Here is a 16,456-nt window from a genome sequence, read left to right as displayed (position 1 = left end):
TTACTCCTTTTGCCAGATTTATAAACGTAACTGTTCTGTCTTTATATAATACCTACTTGGGACACTAGGCAATGACAGTAAATTTATTGTCTATGAGTTGTTACCTTGAAAAATTACATCAATGCAAAGTGATTGCCTTTTAGCCTCCATAGCCAATAAATTTAATTTTTTGGAGGGGGTGATGTGAGTCATAGGATCATATATATAATCACTGATCACAGAATGAGGAGCAAGTTGGAAGTTCTGAGCAACAGAAGCCAAGAAGGGAGACTCCTGTCTCTTGCCCGACATGTATAAGCTGATATCCTGTTTGCTTTTCCTCGGATGCTTACATCCTCATTTCTCTCTGCCTGTCCCTGACCCCAGGGAAGAGGTCCTACAGCTCTCAGGTAAGATGAATTTGTTCCCCTTCTGTTTGTCTTGAAAAAGTCTTCAAGGGTCTCAAACGCAAAGTTAGAGATAAGAATGGGAATTCTTGTTTGCAGGAGTCTTGTTAAATTAAATCCTAGATATGGAAAAAATACTAGAGGATCCTTACAGAGCATATTTTAGATTTTTTTTTCTTTCTAAAGTGTAAGAGGAAATAAAAGGTAGCTTTGCTTATTTCATGTCATATCTGCAACCCAAACTTTTGATTTGGTCAATTTTTTTTTTCGATCAAAAAATTGTACTACATTTTAAACATAATTACTTTTAGTTTCTATTTTAAATGAACTGATTAGATGTAGAATTTGGTTGTTCCAATTATAGATTAAAACTCTTTTATATTTAGTTAAAAAGCAATCATCTGACATGTGCTATATGAAACAAAAATGTTTATTGAAGAATTAAAAAGGGACAATCTGGAGCTAGAGATGACATCATTTTCCAGGTCAAGTATCTTGTCCTTTTGATTGATGTTTTATTCAGTTTAAGTGTAGGTTGAATTAAAAAAAATCATATTAAAAAAAATCAGTCAATAATAGTTTGGCTATTTCCTCTTAATTTAGTTTAAGACATAAAAAAACTGATGCATAAAATTTTAAGTAGATTTTAACTTGTCTTTAATTTTGGGTACTTTTAGACTTTTTTTTTTTTTTAAGGAAAAAAAACTCTTCTATACCATCGATTTTATCATTCCTAGTGTCTAAGTTTCTCCAAGAGGCTTTTTGATGATGGGCAAGCACTGTTGGCCACTCATGTCTGCCTACCCACTGCTACAGCTCCTGACCTCCTGTCTTGTTCCTGGCTAAAAACAAGCATTAACTTTGTTGAATCTCTGCTATTTAAAAAGAAAAGTGCAAAGCAAACATGAGATGAAATCAAGACTGATTATATCACTGTCTTCAATGAAAATGTACATATTATTATGACTTTTTTTTTTTTAACTCAGATGAGTGCATTTTATGCAAACCCTTAACAGGTGGTAGCCTCCCTTCAAGTTCTTGCCTCAATTTTTCAAATTTATTTGTTCCAACATAAATGAGCCTCATTACACACACACGTGTGGCCAAATTTTACAGGTTTTTCATTAATATTCTTCAGAAATACTGTGAATGTACTCAGATGCCTTTATAATGAATTCAATTCATTGTCTTCCAAGTGAAGTTGTAGCTAAAGATCTGTAAGCTGCAAGCATGCTGGTATTCTGGGACTCCTGGAGCCTCTGACTTCAGCACAGCAGCAGCCAGCCAAGAGAGCTATCCTGGTGCCAAGTCTCCACTGAGTGTGCCTTCCACCGTCCATGCGCATCTCATACTCATCGTACACATCCTAACCATACATCTTATATTAAGCTGACCAAATTTCACATTAAAAATGTTACTATCAAAGTTTTGAAAGAGTATTTCAAAGGCTGACTTTTTTTTTTTAAGATTATTTACTTATTTATTTATGATAGACATAGGGAGAGAGAGAACGAGAGGCAGAAACACAGGCAGAGGAATAAGCAGGCTCCATGCCGGGAGCCCGATGTGGGACTTGATCCCGGGACTCCAGGATCGCGCCCTGGGACAAAGGCAGGAGCTAAACCGCTGAGCCACCCAGGGATCCCCTGATGTTTTTCTAGTAATGATTATATTCAAATCTTGAAGGCCAGGAAGATAAGAAGTGGTGCCATCTTATTTGGTTTACTGGAACATAAACAATCTTGGCTCCCAGAGAGGCACCCTTCATTTTCCCTCTCCAATTTTATCCTTAAATATCTACAAGCAAAATGTAATGAGCAGCGGTAAATAGAAACCAAAAGGCACCACTTTTGGAGTGGAAACATTTTTTAACTGGTCCTGCGGCTCAGCTCTGCTCTCCTATTCAAGGCAGCTGAGCAGCTTGGCAAAGTCACACATGGCAGTGAAGAGTCAGACTTAGATCCACTGCTGATTTTCTGTCCTGCCAGCTTGCAAATCAGACATAGCATCTTCACCTCTCTGTTAAAATACTACTGACACATCACGAACACAGCATTTGAGGCATCTCTAGTATTCTCTCCCTGCCCCAGTGGCCCTCAAAGACAATAGGGAACAGAAGTAATTAAAGGGCGAACACTGTTACTAACCTGTATTATTACTCTGTGTAGCACATGATGGAGATGCAAGATTGGCCTTGGATGAACTGGAAAGAGTGTCCCTCTTGCAAATGCTGCTGGAGAGACCAGGGGCAGAGAGGGAGGACGGTCTTAGGGAAGCAGGTAAAATAATTCTTGCATGTCTACTGGTCTAATTTTTATTGCTACTGAATTACTCTCTATTCCTATCTACTAGATGAAGTTAAACACCCATTTAAATAGAATAGAATAATAATTAAATAGAATAGAAAGATGACCTATAATACAGGCTAATAAATTGCCCAACATTCTCCCTTTCTGGTGTGAAGATTCCTCTGCAATCTTGTTTTCTTTCTCATTGACTCCTTGCATGCATCATGCTCTCCTTGGCACCTCAGCATAATCTAATTTTTTTAATGCATAGATTTATTTGGAGAAGGAGGGTGTTATTCCAGTTTCCAATAAGTGCCATTTTAAATCCTGCTCCCACTTGCTAAAATCTTAAGCAAACTACTTAATCATCTGTTACCTCAGTTTCTTCATCAGTAGGCAGGGTTTGTATACATACCTACCTCTCAGGGCTGTTGTGAAGTTGATGAGAAAATGCAAGGAACATGCTCACCACAGTCACACCCAGCCCCCAATAAACAGCTTTTACTGTTTTCTGACTGTATGCCTCTATGCACTGACACAGGTTATCAGAACATTCTGGAAATGAAATGGTGGCTTTTTTTGAGGGGGAAGGGCAGAGCAGAGAGAGAGGGAGAATCTCAAGTAGGCTCCCTGCTGAGCATGGAGTCTGAGGGGGCTTGATCTCAGGACCCTGAGATCATGACCTGAACCCAAATCAAGAGTCGGACACTTAAGAGACTGAGTGACCCAGGCGCCCCGAAATGGAGCCTTTTAATAGATACTGTTTAAGGGATCCCTGGGTGGTGCAGCGGTTTGGCGCCTGCCTTTGGCCCAGGGCGCGATCCTGGAGACCTGGGATCGAATCCCATGTCGGGCTCCCGGTGCATGGAGCCTGCTTCTCCCTCTGCCTGTGTCTCTGCCTCTCTCTCTCTCTCTCTCTGTGACTATCATAAATAAATAAAAATTAAAAAAAAATAGACACTGTTTAATATTAAGAAAACTCATTCATTTAAAATGTTTCTAATAAACTACTGAACTGCTAACTTCTTGGGGAGAATGCAGTGCCCTCTGGGAATTCTATCAGCAAGAAAGAATAAGGGTCCCTGCCTAGCTGCCTTCAAGTAAGTATCGCTACAGAGTGAAAACAAAGATTAGAAACTAGACATGACTTAGTCCTCTTCTAGTCTAAGTAAAACAAGCATAAAACAGAAATCACAGATTTGATGATGAATAGTTTTCAAATACTGTCTTACAGGTCTCAGTACCGACATTGCTAACCATAAAGGAAGTATGAGAAAGGTAAGTGACTCTATTTATCACAGTTAGGTGAGGCATTTTATACTTCAAATGGTTCTAAATTTTTGAACAGGGTTTGCCCTGGGTGAAATCATACCTTCAAGCATGTGCTGAAATGATACCTTCAAGCCAGTGTTATTTCAAAGCATTAATTTTTCTAAATTCTGATTCCTATATGTGACCCTAAGAACTCACCTAGTGCCTGTTTGGGGTATATTATTGTAACAGGTTTAAAAGAACAAACAAGAGGTAAACCATCCTCTCCAGTCTGTCACCCCTGTCCCTGTGCTTTCTCTTTCATCATTCCCACTTATGGTCCAGGGGCCAGCAGCCCTGCTGTCACTGGAAGTTCGTGAGAAATAAAGGTTAATTACAGGGGAAATACAGGATCTATTTCACACAGAAGATAGTAATGTAGAGAACAGGCTACTGGTCGAGTATTTAAATAGAAATAGGTCAATGAGGGCTTGGGACACATCATGGCAATCAGAGGGCTCAGTGGACAGGGGGACCCCTGGCTGGGTGCAGGGAGTCCTTCCAAAGCCATCACACTCCGGGCTCTCACCGCAATTACATTCCACACAACAGAGCACACACACTTTTCAAAGGTCCTAAGTCTTAGCTATGGTTCCTTTTTCTTATAGGGGTCTTAATTCACTGATAACCTATGTTTGTTTGTTTGTGGGTTTAATTTCAGGCTTTCTCTGGACAAGACCCTAACATTTTCCTGAGTCATCTTTTGGGCAGAATCAGGAAACCAGATAAGAAACATGGACCTTCCTCTGAATGCTTCTGGAAATACTGTGTCTGAAGTGAAATGAACACCTACTAGTCAACTCAAAAACAATCATCTTAGAAAGTTAAAAACAAAAATGCCTGATTTGAAAATAGGAAAAAAAAAAAAACCTAAGCAAAATAAATCCTCTATGTTTTACAAATATCATGAGTGGTTATTTTACTTACAGATGTGTCCTGAAAATTTGCAATTTTTCCTTCCATCAATTTATCCTTAAAGAATTCTTTGAGGGATGCCTGGGTGGCTCAATGGTTGAGCATCTGCCTTTGGCTCAGGGCATGATACTGGAGTCCCAGGATCAAGTCTGACATTGGGCTCCTCACATGGAGCCTGCTTTTCTCCCTCTGCCTATGTCTCTGCCTCGCTCATAAAAAAAATAAAAAATAAATAAATAAATAAATAAATAAATAAATAAATAAATAAATAAAATAATAAAATAAAGAATTCTCTGAAAAATTAAAAGTAAAGCTAAAAAGTGAACAAAAATTAAAAGTCACAAAAATAAAATTTAGTTAAAATAGTTAAACTACAAATTGCTTAAATATTATCTTATTTCCATGTCCTCTTAACCTTGAAAATAACATTATTACTTAAAAAAAAATCAATACCTTGGAGTGGAAAAATTCCCTAGGTGAAGGATATATAAAGATGTGAGCTGGTAAATGTCTGACTTCTCAGTTTTTGGCAGGTGAGTTCACATGCTCAGATCCCTCTTAGCTGCCGAAGTGTTGAACACTTGAAAGCTTTCATCTCTTAACACTGACATCCATTTGATCTCGGTTCCTGTGAGCTCAGGGCTCACAGCTCACTTACACTAGATCGTCTCCTACAGAGTGAAGAAAGCTGAAGAGGGAGCTCAGATTGTGGAATGAAAGGAAGAGCCTGGTTTGTTCACTTTACTTTTATTATTATTATTATTATTTTTTTATTATTAATATATTTTAATTTATTATTTATTTTTTAAAAAAGATTTTATTTATTCATGAGAGACAGAGAGAGACAGAGAGGCAGGGACACAGGCAGAGGAAGAAGCAGGCTCCACGCAGGGAGCCTGATGTGGGACTCGATCCCGGGACCCCAGGACCATGCCCTGGGCCGAAGTGGGCACCAAACCACTGAGCCACCCAGGGATCCCCTATTAACGTATTTTTAGAGAGTGAGCGCATGAGTGAGAGTGAGAGTGGGGTAGGGGGTATGGAGGGGCAGAGAGACAGGGAGAGCTTCTTGAAGCAGACTCCATGCTTAGAGCTTGGAACCTAATGTGACACTCGATCCCAGGACCCGTGAGGTCATGACCTGAGCTGAAATCAAGAGTCAGAAGCTCAACTGACTGAGCCACTCTGGCGCCCCCCGGGTTAAAACCCACTTACGTGTGTGTACACACTGACTTAAATTCTGTTAAAGTGCCCACACAGATGCAGCTTCAACATGTACAGAATCCAGAGTGTGAGCTCCCAGCCTGAAGCAAGCACACGGGAAAGTGCAGCCAACACGAACTGCCCTGCTGGTCTCTGCCATCAACCACACAGCAGTTTCGAAGGAATGGAGCCTCAGAGCTGTACCAAACTGCCCCACATAATCACTGCTGTGCTTGTCAAGCATCAAAGATCTCTCATACAACACACGTTTAAAAAAACTTTCACTTTCTGAGGGGCACCTGGGGAGCTCAGTTGGCTCAGGTCATGATCTCATGGACCTTGGGATCAAGCCTCTCACAGGGCTCCCCTACCCCTCTGTGCCTGCCCTCTCTCTCAAATAAATAAATAAAATCTTAAAAAAAAAAAAAAGAAAAAAGCTTTCACATTCTGGGTTTAAGACAAGGACAAATCTATAGAGAAAGATGTCTCAAACTCAAAGAATGGATGCACCATCTCAGAGATCGTGTTGACAGTAATAGCTATGATGACACCGTAGTATCTCACGTTGAAAAGAAGCTAATACTAGTTCTCTAACACACAACTCTGGCACCACAAAACTATTTTATATTTATGATGCCAGAAAGAGCTTCTGTGGAATCCCAGTGCAGGGTAACTGTGAACCCTGGCCCTTGTTTCAGTGACGTTAGGCAACTACTCTCTGGATGGGGCTCTGGGGTGGGATTCAAGCATTCCAATCCCTGCTCTCCACACACAGGGCACAGGGCACAGGGTGAGTCCTTGACCCCATTAGGACTCTCTCTGCTTCAGCGTCCTTGTCTGCAAAATGAGGATTCCAACAATGCTTCTCTCTAAGGTGGTTGTGAGCATGAACAATTCATGGCAAGTGCCTGGAACAGCCTCTCGTAGAGCCATGTACACTGATAAACACCTAGCTATTTTTACTTCCTGGTGTTATTGGTTTGCTACAGAAAGGTGAAAACGATGTGATGAGGATAACATGTACAGTGTCAGCTTCAGGACCTTGTCCCATGTTTTAATTCTGAAATTCTGTTGCTGCCAGTTACACATTTTGTGAAGTATAAGTTTGCTGTATGGAATCTGAATGAGTGCTTCTGATACTGAATTTTATGGACTAGGCACTGAAATGAGTGTTAACAATATATACGGTGCTGCTGGGAGGGCTTGATGAGATAAGGAATTTGAAAACATAGCAAGAGCTCAGATGCTGTGACAAGGCAAAAACAAAGTGTTGCTGAGAAAACCAGTGCTGATCTGTGCACCTTGCAATGCATTTTATCATGATGATAAAAAAATCCATATTCAGGGCAAAGGTTTATTGACATAGTACAAAAACATCTCAAGTTCCACAAGTACCCAGTTTGTTTTTACTTAAAAAAGATACCTGACTGAAAATATTAATAAGCATTAAAAACAAGTAAATTCATATAATTATAAATTCAGTTGAAACAAAATTTCAGTTTAGATTAAATTTACCTTGTGAATTATAATGAAGTTTTTCTTAATTGCCAAACAACTCCATTCACACAGCATTCTGTTTTTCTTAAATCCTGACCTCTTACCCAAGGAAATGCAGCCTTTTGGGTAACATTTATGTAAACATGGAAACCTATAATATATATTTTTATTACCAATTTCTGTAGTTATTAATATAAAAAGTTAATATGGGGGATCCCTGGGTGGCTCAGCAGTTTAGCGCCTGCCTTTGGCCCAGGGCGTGATCCTGCAGTCCTGGGATTGAATCCCGTATCAGGCTCCCTGCATGGAGCCTGCTTCTCCCTCTGTGCCTCTGCCTCTCTCCCAACCTGTGTCTCTCATGAATAAATAAATAAAATCTTAAAAAAAAAAAGTTAATAAACTTGAAACAACAGAGTGTAAAAGTGGGTACAGCCCCCTCGTGGGGCAGCAGTGTCACTGCTCAGCCTCCTCTCCCCCCTCCAGCAGTGCGAGCATCATGGTGCAAAATCTCTAAATATGCCTAGTCTACTTATCACCATAGGAAAGTCATCAACAATATTACAGATCTGCCTACAACAAGCACCAGTTTCATATGAAGTCTGGTATAATACGCACTTTTTAGTACATATAAACTGTGTACTAAGGCAATGAGATCAGCAAATTCAAACAAATATCCAGAAAGAATGAAAAAGAGGTGCTTCTGTGACTGGAGAGCATAACGTATAAAATGTGCTGCATGAAGCAGAATGACCTCTGACAGCCATACATTATTTCTGATTCATATAAATTAAAATTTTTGCCCCTACAGAAGGTCATGATGACTCCACTGATGGACAATATCTGAGCTGGTTAGTTTTTTAAAATTTGATTTTTCACCAGTGGCAAAAATACTGCTCCACTTAACCAACATGACAAGGGCTTCAGAAATCACCCAGCGATCAGGGTGGAGTAGAATATGAGAGCTTCTGAGTAACCACATTGGAATATTTGCATGGAACAGCTCAGCATCTGAAAATGGCTCTGACACACAGAATTACCTTCCAGGAAAATGTACTTTAGAAAGGAGATCCAAGCTATGGGAGTTGAGAATCAGGACCCAACAGTCATCATGGATAAAAAGGATGAGTCTCCTAATTATTATCAGGATGTATTTTTATAGAAAGGTTTAAAACTTGAAAGGAGGAAGTGTATTTTCTTAAAACAAACAAAACAACAACAAAAAGAAAAATCAGCCTGTTACATAAAGATAAAACGTTACTGCTCCTTCACTTACTTCTATTCCTCTTTCTGGTCTGCATGGGTCATCTGTCATTCCAAGTCTGGGCAGGAATTACTGACTTCTCTAAAGAACAGGGAGCTGACTTATCAAGTAAACAATCCACTCACTTCCTAGAAGATACAATGACGGCTGGCCAGTGCAATGCACTGATCTCTGGCCAAGCCTGTACCCCTGAGAAGATGAGGATGGCTGTGCTCTTGTGGACACCCACTGTTACTGTGCAGCCCCTCTTAGCACTTAACAGATCTCCAGCAAAGATGGCCAGACCTCTTGTGTGTAAATTGATTGGAAAGAAAAAGTTAACTGTTGGTTTTGGTGAGGCAACATTTAAACACCAAGGCATAAAAGAACAATAATTATTTTTTACGTAACTTCTGAAACTTTTTATAATCATTATTTTAAAAACAAAAACATTAGAAAGGGGAATATCACTGATTAAGCGAAGAGCTCTTTCTGTTTTTAACACCACACATCCAAAAGCTAACTTCAACTCTCCAAGGAATAAGCTCATGGTAAATAGATTGATTATTAGGGTAAGACTTTGGGAATTTCAGTTGAAGGTGGAAAATGTAAAAAAAAGGCGTCTACAAGAACAAAGCTCAAAATCCAACCCTAACAACTAGGTATTTCCAGTATACTGATGGGTGGTATTTGTTACTACTGGTAAATACCAAAGTGACTTATGTTGTGGGCAAATGAGAATGTTTCATCTGAGCCATGGAGAGAAGCACCAAGCTGTGCAAGAACCAGATGAAAGTACTACATTTATGAGAACCATTTAGGTAGGATGTCCTCAAGGTCTCTCATGGGGAAAATGATTTCTGTAACAACAGAACGAAATAAAGGAGGCCAAGGTTCGGGGCTATTTCTGGCTATACCTCTGGCTACCACTGTTTTCGGGTGCCATCTGTGTACACAATTCTATAGAGGCCATACAATATCAGAGGACAGCAGAATCAGAACCTGACAGCTTTAATGCACCAGGAACACAGATATAAAAGACTGTATATATGACATCCGCTTCAGAAAAATGATGCTGATTAAAAAAATCAAGAAAGGAAAACCATAACATTCAGTGACAACTTCATGGTCACTTGGAGTCAGGGGTTTAAAGAAATGCACAAAGAGGTCTGGTTGTCCAGGGGGTCCCGGCAAGTGTGTCTCCACAGTCCCTCAACTGCTGTTCGCTGCTGGAGTGTGACCACAGGATTCTGTGAAGACATGGACGGATTCCTTGCTTTCACAAGTGACACAGTCCTCCAAGAAAGAACAAAAGCAGACAGCATGATGTACCATCATCTGAAAAGTTTTAAAATCCATAATATGCTGGCCAAGCACCTTATTTCTAGTCCCCAATTTATTCAATTCACATCTAAGAACAGCTTATGTGACAGTTCATTCCTTATCATTAGAAGGAATAGGACAATTGTTTACACACTTTTGCTTACATTACCTTGGGACTCATTCATACACTCTTCTCAAAACCCACAAAATAGTATTTTGAGAATGAAAATGCTTAAAATGAGTAATGGGCTCAGCTCCCGCTTTTCAGCAATGCCATCTGTAACCAGCCTTAAGTTCCAGGAACTCGTTCTGTTCTTTAAAAATGAGGGTGGGGAGGATTCCAGCATATATTTACTTCAGAAGCCTTAATATCACACTGTTCTGAACACCTAGCTTACTTCTCTTGCTAGGGTTCTTAACTTCACACATGATCACATCCCACATTCACATCTTGACACCTGAGGGAATAAAGGGCTCATTACTGGTACAATTGTCACAACCATTCACAGAGCCACCATGAGGACCACTGGCAAATCAAAGCTCCATTGTCCAGGCCGTTTGCATAAGATCTTATTGAGAAGATCTCATAACAGCAAAAGACCACCTGGGTCTCACGGAAAATCCTGCATGAACACTTCCTCTAGTATGAATCTTACTCCATTCACACACAAATTGAGTATCTGAAATGCAAATCTCTTAGTCCCCTCCTCCCCTCAATCATATATCAAAGCAGGTGTCCTGTAACATTCCAACCAATAAATACGCTCTCAGTCAAAAAGACCTGTGGTCAAAATGAGAGGGACTGTGCAACCATATAGAAATTATTTAATAACTATACATGTTACTTTGGTGTTTGTAGGTAAAGTAGGGAGAGTAATACCTACAGTGGAAATATCTGTAAGGACTGTATTTTCAGTGGGATCATGTGAAGTGTATGAAGTGCCTCGGGCACCACCTGGCTCAGAAAAACATCCACACTGGATAGCTGCTGTCACTGTGCTTACCTGGATGTCTATTCCTTGAGGGACAGTCTGGCTCTGAATCCAGGAGTGCACACTGGCCAGCTCCTGCCTCTGCCCACGTGAGAACCAGGGCTGCTGCCCCTGCATGCTGGCCAGCTTCTCCAGGTCCTCTCTCAGTACAGCCTCTGTAACTCTGGGGACAAACAAGCAACCTCAGTCCTGAATAAGGCACTTTTTGGGTTTGCCATATATTTTATATCTCTTGCTAATATACAATGTGCATGTTAAATAATAGAATTCACACTTTGTCAGGTGGGTGAAGCCAGAGCATTTTTTTTCTCGGTGCAAAGCATCTGTGCAGTGCTTGAAGGACGCTGACAGAAGAAACAGATTCCCCTCAGCTCCTCTCTCTTTTTAGAATGGGAAAAACCAAGGGCCAAAAAGAAAAGTTCTGGCACTTGTGTGCTATCTTGTGAAGCGCTGCTTTTCTTTGTTTTCTGGTCTCATGATACACAGCATGCTGGTTGAGCATGGGTCCGAGTGTGTGTGTGGTATAGTCACTATAGCCACTGTTCTAGGATCATTCATCACTTGACCTCGAATGAATGTGAAAATATATTTCTCTAAAAGCATGTATAAAAGGACGTAATTTAAAAGTCACTTTGTATTAAACAACATACTTAAGAAACTATAAAAAAAAACTCATAAAAGTAGGTCTTCTAAAGTGCTTTCTTACCTCTCAGGTACCTGATATGTCATCAGAATGCACTCAGGTGTTTGTTTTATCATTCTCCACATAGACTCTTCAGCTAAACCGGGAAATGTTTCTTTTCCCTGTACATCTTGAAACTGCTGCCCATTTGAGGTGATTTCAGAAGAATAATCACTACTAGCAAAGTATATACTGCTGTCACTGCTTCCTATCAAAGATCAACAACAGTTACAGGTTAGGAGAAACCTGTTAGGGGTCAATTTGCCAAATTTATTCTTCAAAGACTCTGGCAACCAGCTGACAGTCTTTGTTGCCACCCAGCCCAGCCAAGCCCTGGGTGACCTCACTTCTCAATTTTTCTATCTTCCCCTCCATCTTCCCTAGGTCTCCCTCTCACTCTTCCCAACCTGTCCACACTCAAGGCCATGCCTCGCTTTTTCATCACTAGCAACTATTCCATTGCAGCTCCATCTCCCAAATCACTAACATCTCAGCTTTACTTGCTCATCTGCTTGTTCAACTACAAAGCTGAAACAGTGCCTCAGCCTTTCAGCTCAGAGCCCAGAGTCCATCACTCAGTAACACACTTTGCAATACCTGAGATTTCTTTTTCCCTCTTACTTTCACAACTATTCAAATGTCGATTCTCATAAAGCCAACTGTCAATTCTGTTCTTATGTAAATCCAAATAGCCAAAGATATGGAAAAAGTCATATATAATAAGGCACATTGGTTCATCATCAGCAAAAGGATCATCCAAATGCTGCGTAATTTTGTGACAATCTCTGGCCAGCACACCAGCTTGTCCCAGCAAGCACTACTTTCTACTTTTCTGCTCCCTCACTCTCATCTATTAGAAATGGAATTCATTATCTTGATACTAAATGTAACTTTACTCATATCTACACTCTCTCCTCACCTCTTCCTGTTACAATAGAGAAGCCATCCATTCATCCTAAGGCCCATCCCTTTATGGCTGCTTTGAATGAGCCTTGCAGATCATTCCTTTCCTATCTTGCATTTAACCTTTCTAGATCCTTCTAATCAACTCTGAAACAATAGAACAAACAAAAACTCCAAAAGTACCTAATTTTTTAAAAAGTATATGGGCAGATATAAAAGATGTTTTTCCTCATTAAAAAATAACTTCCCTAAAAGGTAATTGTTTAAAGCAAATATAACAGTAATTTTATTGTGGGGTTTATAATACATGTAGAAATAATATTTTTTGTAAGCAAAAATAACACAGAATATGAAGGGGAAATGGAAGTACTCTTTTAAGGTTCTTAGACATAAAGTGATATAATACATATAAGGTTTGAAGGTTAACTGTGATAGGTAAAAGATGAACTTGTAAATCCTAGAGCATTGACTAAAAAAGAAAAACAAAGAAAGGTACAGCTGATGTACATCAATGGAGAGAAAATAAAATCATTAGAAATACATAATTATCAAAAAAGGAAGAAGGGAGGAGAAAAAAAAGAGAAGATGAGACAAACATAAAATATATAGCAAGATGGAAGATTTTATTTAAACTTGACCATATAAATAATCACACTAAATGTAAATGGTCTAAGTATTCCAATTAAAAGGCAGAGGCTGTGATATGAATTTAAAAAATATCAATATCCAGTCATATGCTGGTTATCAGAAACCAATTTTAAATATACAGATAAGTTAAAAGTAAAAAAAGGAAAAATATGCCAGATAAACACTAACCAAAATAAAGCTGGAGTGGATATACTGATACATAAATAGATATAGAGCAAAGTACTTTCCACTATAAAGAGTTCAATTAATCAAAAGGCCTAACAATCTTAAATGTGTATGTACTTAATAAAAGAGTATCAAAATATATGAAGCAAAGACTGAAATTACAGTGGGATGATGTAATGTCTCAGTAAACCATAAAACAGAAAATCAGAATGTAGAAGATTAGATCAACATTATTAGCCAACTTGATGTGATTTACATTATAGAAGATACTACTCAACAATAGCAGAACACACATGCTTTTTAAGTGCACATGAAACTTTTATCAAAATAGACCAAATTCTGGACCATTAAACAAGAGTCAGTAAATTTTTTAAAAATATGTTTTCTGACTATAACTATGTTAGAAGCCAGTAAGATATCTGAGAAAATCTGAAATTAAAAACATTTTTAATAACCTATGGCCAACAAAGAAAATACAAAGGAAATTGTATTTTGGACTGAATGAAAATGAAAATACTCATGTCCGAATTTCAGTAATGTAGTAAAGTAGTGCTTAGAAGAAATTAAAAGCATCAACTGTATATATTTAGAAAAGAAAAAAACAATCTCAAAACAATGCTCTGAATTTAAGAAATTGGAAAAGAGCAAATAAAATTCAAAGTGAAAAGAATAAAGATTAGAGTAGAATTGGATGATACAGAACCAGAAAGCAATAGGAAAAAAACTCAATGAAATCAAACGTTACTTCTTTGAAAAATTAATAAAATTGGCAACTATCCAGCCAGAATGATCAGGAAAAAATTAGTATCAGTAATAAGAGAGAAGATGTTACTACAGATTCTACAGACCTTAAAAGAATAAGGGAATATTATAAGCAACTTTATGCCAATATATTCAACAACTTAGGTGAAATGGAGAAACTCCTTGAAAGATATAAATCACCAAACATCACTCAAAAAGAAATAGATGACCTGAGTAGTTCATATCTATAAAAGAAATTGAATTTGTTGCCAAAAGCCTTCTCACAAAGAAAACTTCAGGCCCAGAGAGCTACTAGACTGGTGACTTCTACCAAACATATAAAGACAGCATATTATTTCAATATAAATTCTTCCAGAAAACAGAAGAGAAGAGAATATTTCCCAACTTATTTTTTAGGCCAGCATCACCCTGGTACTAAAATCAGGTAGAGATATTACAAGAAACGAAAACAAAGGGCCAATACTTGCTATAATAGTGTGATAATCCCTAACAAAATCTTAGGAAAGAAAATCCAGCAATATATAAAAAGGGTAAAATAGCATGACCAAATACAAGCTTTGTTTAATGTTTGAAAATTAATGTAATTCACTGTATTAACAGAATAAGGGAAAAGAACCATATAGTTACCTTGATAGATGCAGAAAAATAATCTCAGCAAATTAGCAGTAGAAAAGAATTCCTCAATTGTACTGATAAAAGGCATTTATTAAGACCTACATTTAACATCACATTTAATGGTGAAATTCTGTCTGCTTTCCCCCTAAGACTGCTAAAAAGACAAGAGTATCAGTCTCACCACTTTTGTTCAACATTAGGGGTTGTAACCATTCCAATAAGGGAAGACAAATATATAAAGACATGCAGATCAGAAAAGAGGTAAACTATATTTGCAAACAAGATTGTCTACATTGAAAAGTCCTAGAGAATCTACAAAAGAGCTACTAAAACTAATAAATGAGTTTAGTAAGATAGAATATACATTCAAAATAAAAATTCAATTAGATTTCTATACGCCAACAACAAATACTTGGAAATTGAAATTTTATAATGCCATTTACATACAATAACATAAAAAAATGAAATCCTTAGGGATAAATATAGCAAAATATGTGTAAGACTTGTACAGAAAACTACCAAATGCTGCTGAGAAAGATTAAAGACCTACATAAATAGAGAAATACATCATACTTGTAGATCAGAGGACTCAATACTATTAGGATGATAATTTTTCCCAAATTGGTCTATTGATTCAACATGATGTCAATAAAAATCCCAGCAGGACTTTTTGTAAAAACAAATTGATTCTACAATTTATATGGACAAAGGACCTGTAATATCCAAAATTTTTTTGAAAATAAGAATAAAGTTGGAAGAGTTTACTTCCTTAGATTTTAAAACTTATCTGAAAGCTACATTACTCAGCACCTGGGTGGCTTAGTTGGTGAGCATCTGCTGCCTTTGATTCGGGTAATGATCCTGGGGTCCTAGGATTAAGTTCCACATTAGGCTCTTCACAGGGAGCCTGCTTCTCCCTCTGCCTATGTCTCTGCTTCTCTGTGTCTCTCATGAATAAATAGATAAAATATCTTTAAAAAATTTAAAAAGCTACATTATTCAAAAGAATATGGTATTACCCTAAAGCTAGCCATAAAGATAAATAAAACATAAAAGAGAGCCTACAAAGAGATTCAACATACATGGCTAATTTATTTTCAACAAAGGTGCCAAGATAATTCAATGGGGAAAAGACTAATATTTTCAACAAATGGGACAGGAACAACTAGAGATCCATATGCAAAGAAAGTGTATCAATCCTTACCTCACACCACATATAAAAATTAACTAAAAATGGATCACAGATCTAGCTACAAAAGAATATTTAAAAAGGGGTGCCTGGGTAGCTCAGCGGGTTGAACATTGAACTCCTGGTGTTGGCTCAGGTTGTGACTTCGGGATTGTGGGATCAAGCCCCACACTGGGCTCTGTGCTCAGTATAGTACAGGCTCTGCTTGTCCCTCTCCCTCTTTTCCTCCCCTTGCTTGTGTTCTCTCTTAAATAAATAAAACCTTAAAAAAAAAGATTGTTAAAAAAGATACAAAAGGAGCACCTGAGTGGCTCAATCAGTTAAGTGTCTGATTCTT

The 16,456-nt window shown here is 38.2% G+C and overlaps 2 protein-coding genes across 7 annotated transcripts in view; one reads left to right on the top strand and one right to left on the bottom strand.

Annotated features, from left to right (window-relative positions):
• Positions 1–289: 289 nt before the first annotated feature.
• On the top strand, positions 290–4,760 carry UTS2 (urotensin 2). The gene is made up of 4 exons (XM_041773032.1): positions 290–389; positions 2,555–2,665; positions 3,909–3,950; positions 4,639–4,760. Exons 1-4 carry the CDS (start codon positions 290–292, stop codon positions 4,758–4,760), a joined length of 375 nt encoding a protein of 124 aa, XP_041628966.1.
• Positions 4,761–9,247: 4,487 nt separating this feature from the next.
• PER3 (period circadian regulator 3) overlaps positions 9,248–16,456 on the bottom strand; it is a 58,688-nt gene continuing 51,479 nt past the window's right edge. For all 6 annotated transcript variants that reach the window (XM_041770753.1, XM_041770754.1, XM_041770755.1 and 3 more), the window contains 3 exons: positions 11,862–12,045; positions 11,168–11,318; positions 9,248–10,136 (listed from right to left, as the gene is read on the bottom strand). In XM_041770753.1, the coding sequence (XP_041626687.1) occupies positions 10,053–10,136; positions 11,168–11,318; positions 11,862–12,045 (419 nt within the window). In that variant the 3' untranslated portion in view covers positions 9,248–10,052. The remainder of the gene's footprint in view (positions 10,137–11,167; positions 11,319–11,861; positions 12,046–16,456) is intronic.

This window comes from Vulpes lagopus, chromosome 10 (genome assembly GCF_018345385.1).
Source record: "Vulpes lagopus strain Blue_001 chromosome 10, ASM1834538v1, whole genome shotgun sequence".
NCBI lineage: Eukaryota > Metazoa > Chordata > Mammalia > Carnivora > Canidae > Vulpes > Vulpes lagopus.
This window is presented reverse-complemented; position numbering and strand designations above follow the sequence as displayed.

What these genes read in the sequence shown, in the direction of transcription:
- UTS2 (XM_041773032.1), top strand. Translation starts at nt 290, where the DNA reads ATGTATAAGCTGATATCCTGTTTGCTTTTCCTCGGATGCTTACATCCT. An exon ending in AGAGGTCCTACAGCTCTCAG is followed by an intron (nt 390 to 2,554) that starts GTAAGATGAATT and finishes TACTCTGTGTAG; the next exon opens with CACATGATGGAGATGCAAGA. An exon ending in GGACGGTCTTAGGGAAGCAG is followed by an intron (nt 2,666 to 3,908) that starts GTAAAATAATTC and finishes ACTGTCTTACAG; the next exon opens with GTCTCAGTACCGACATTGCT.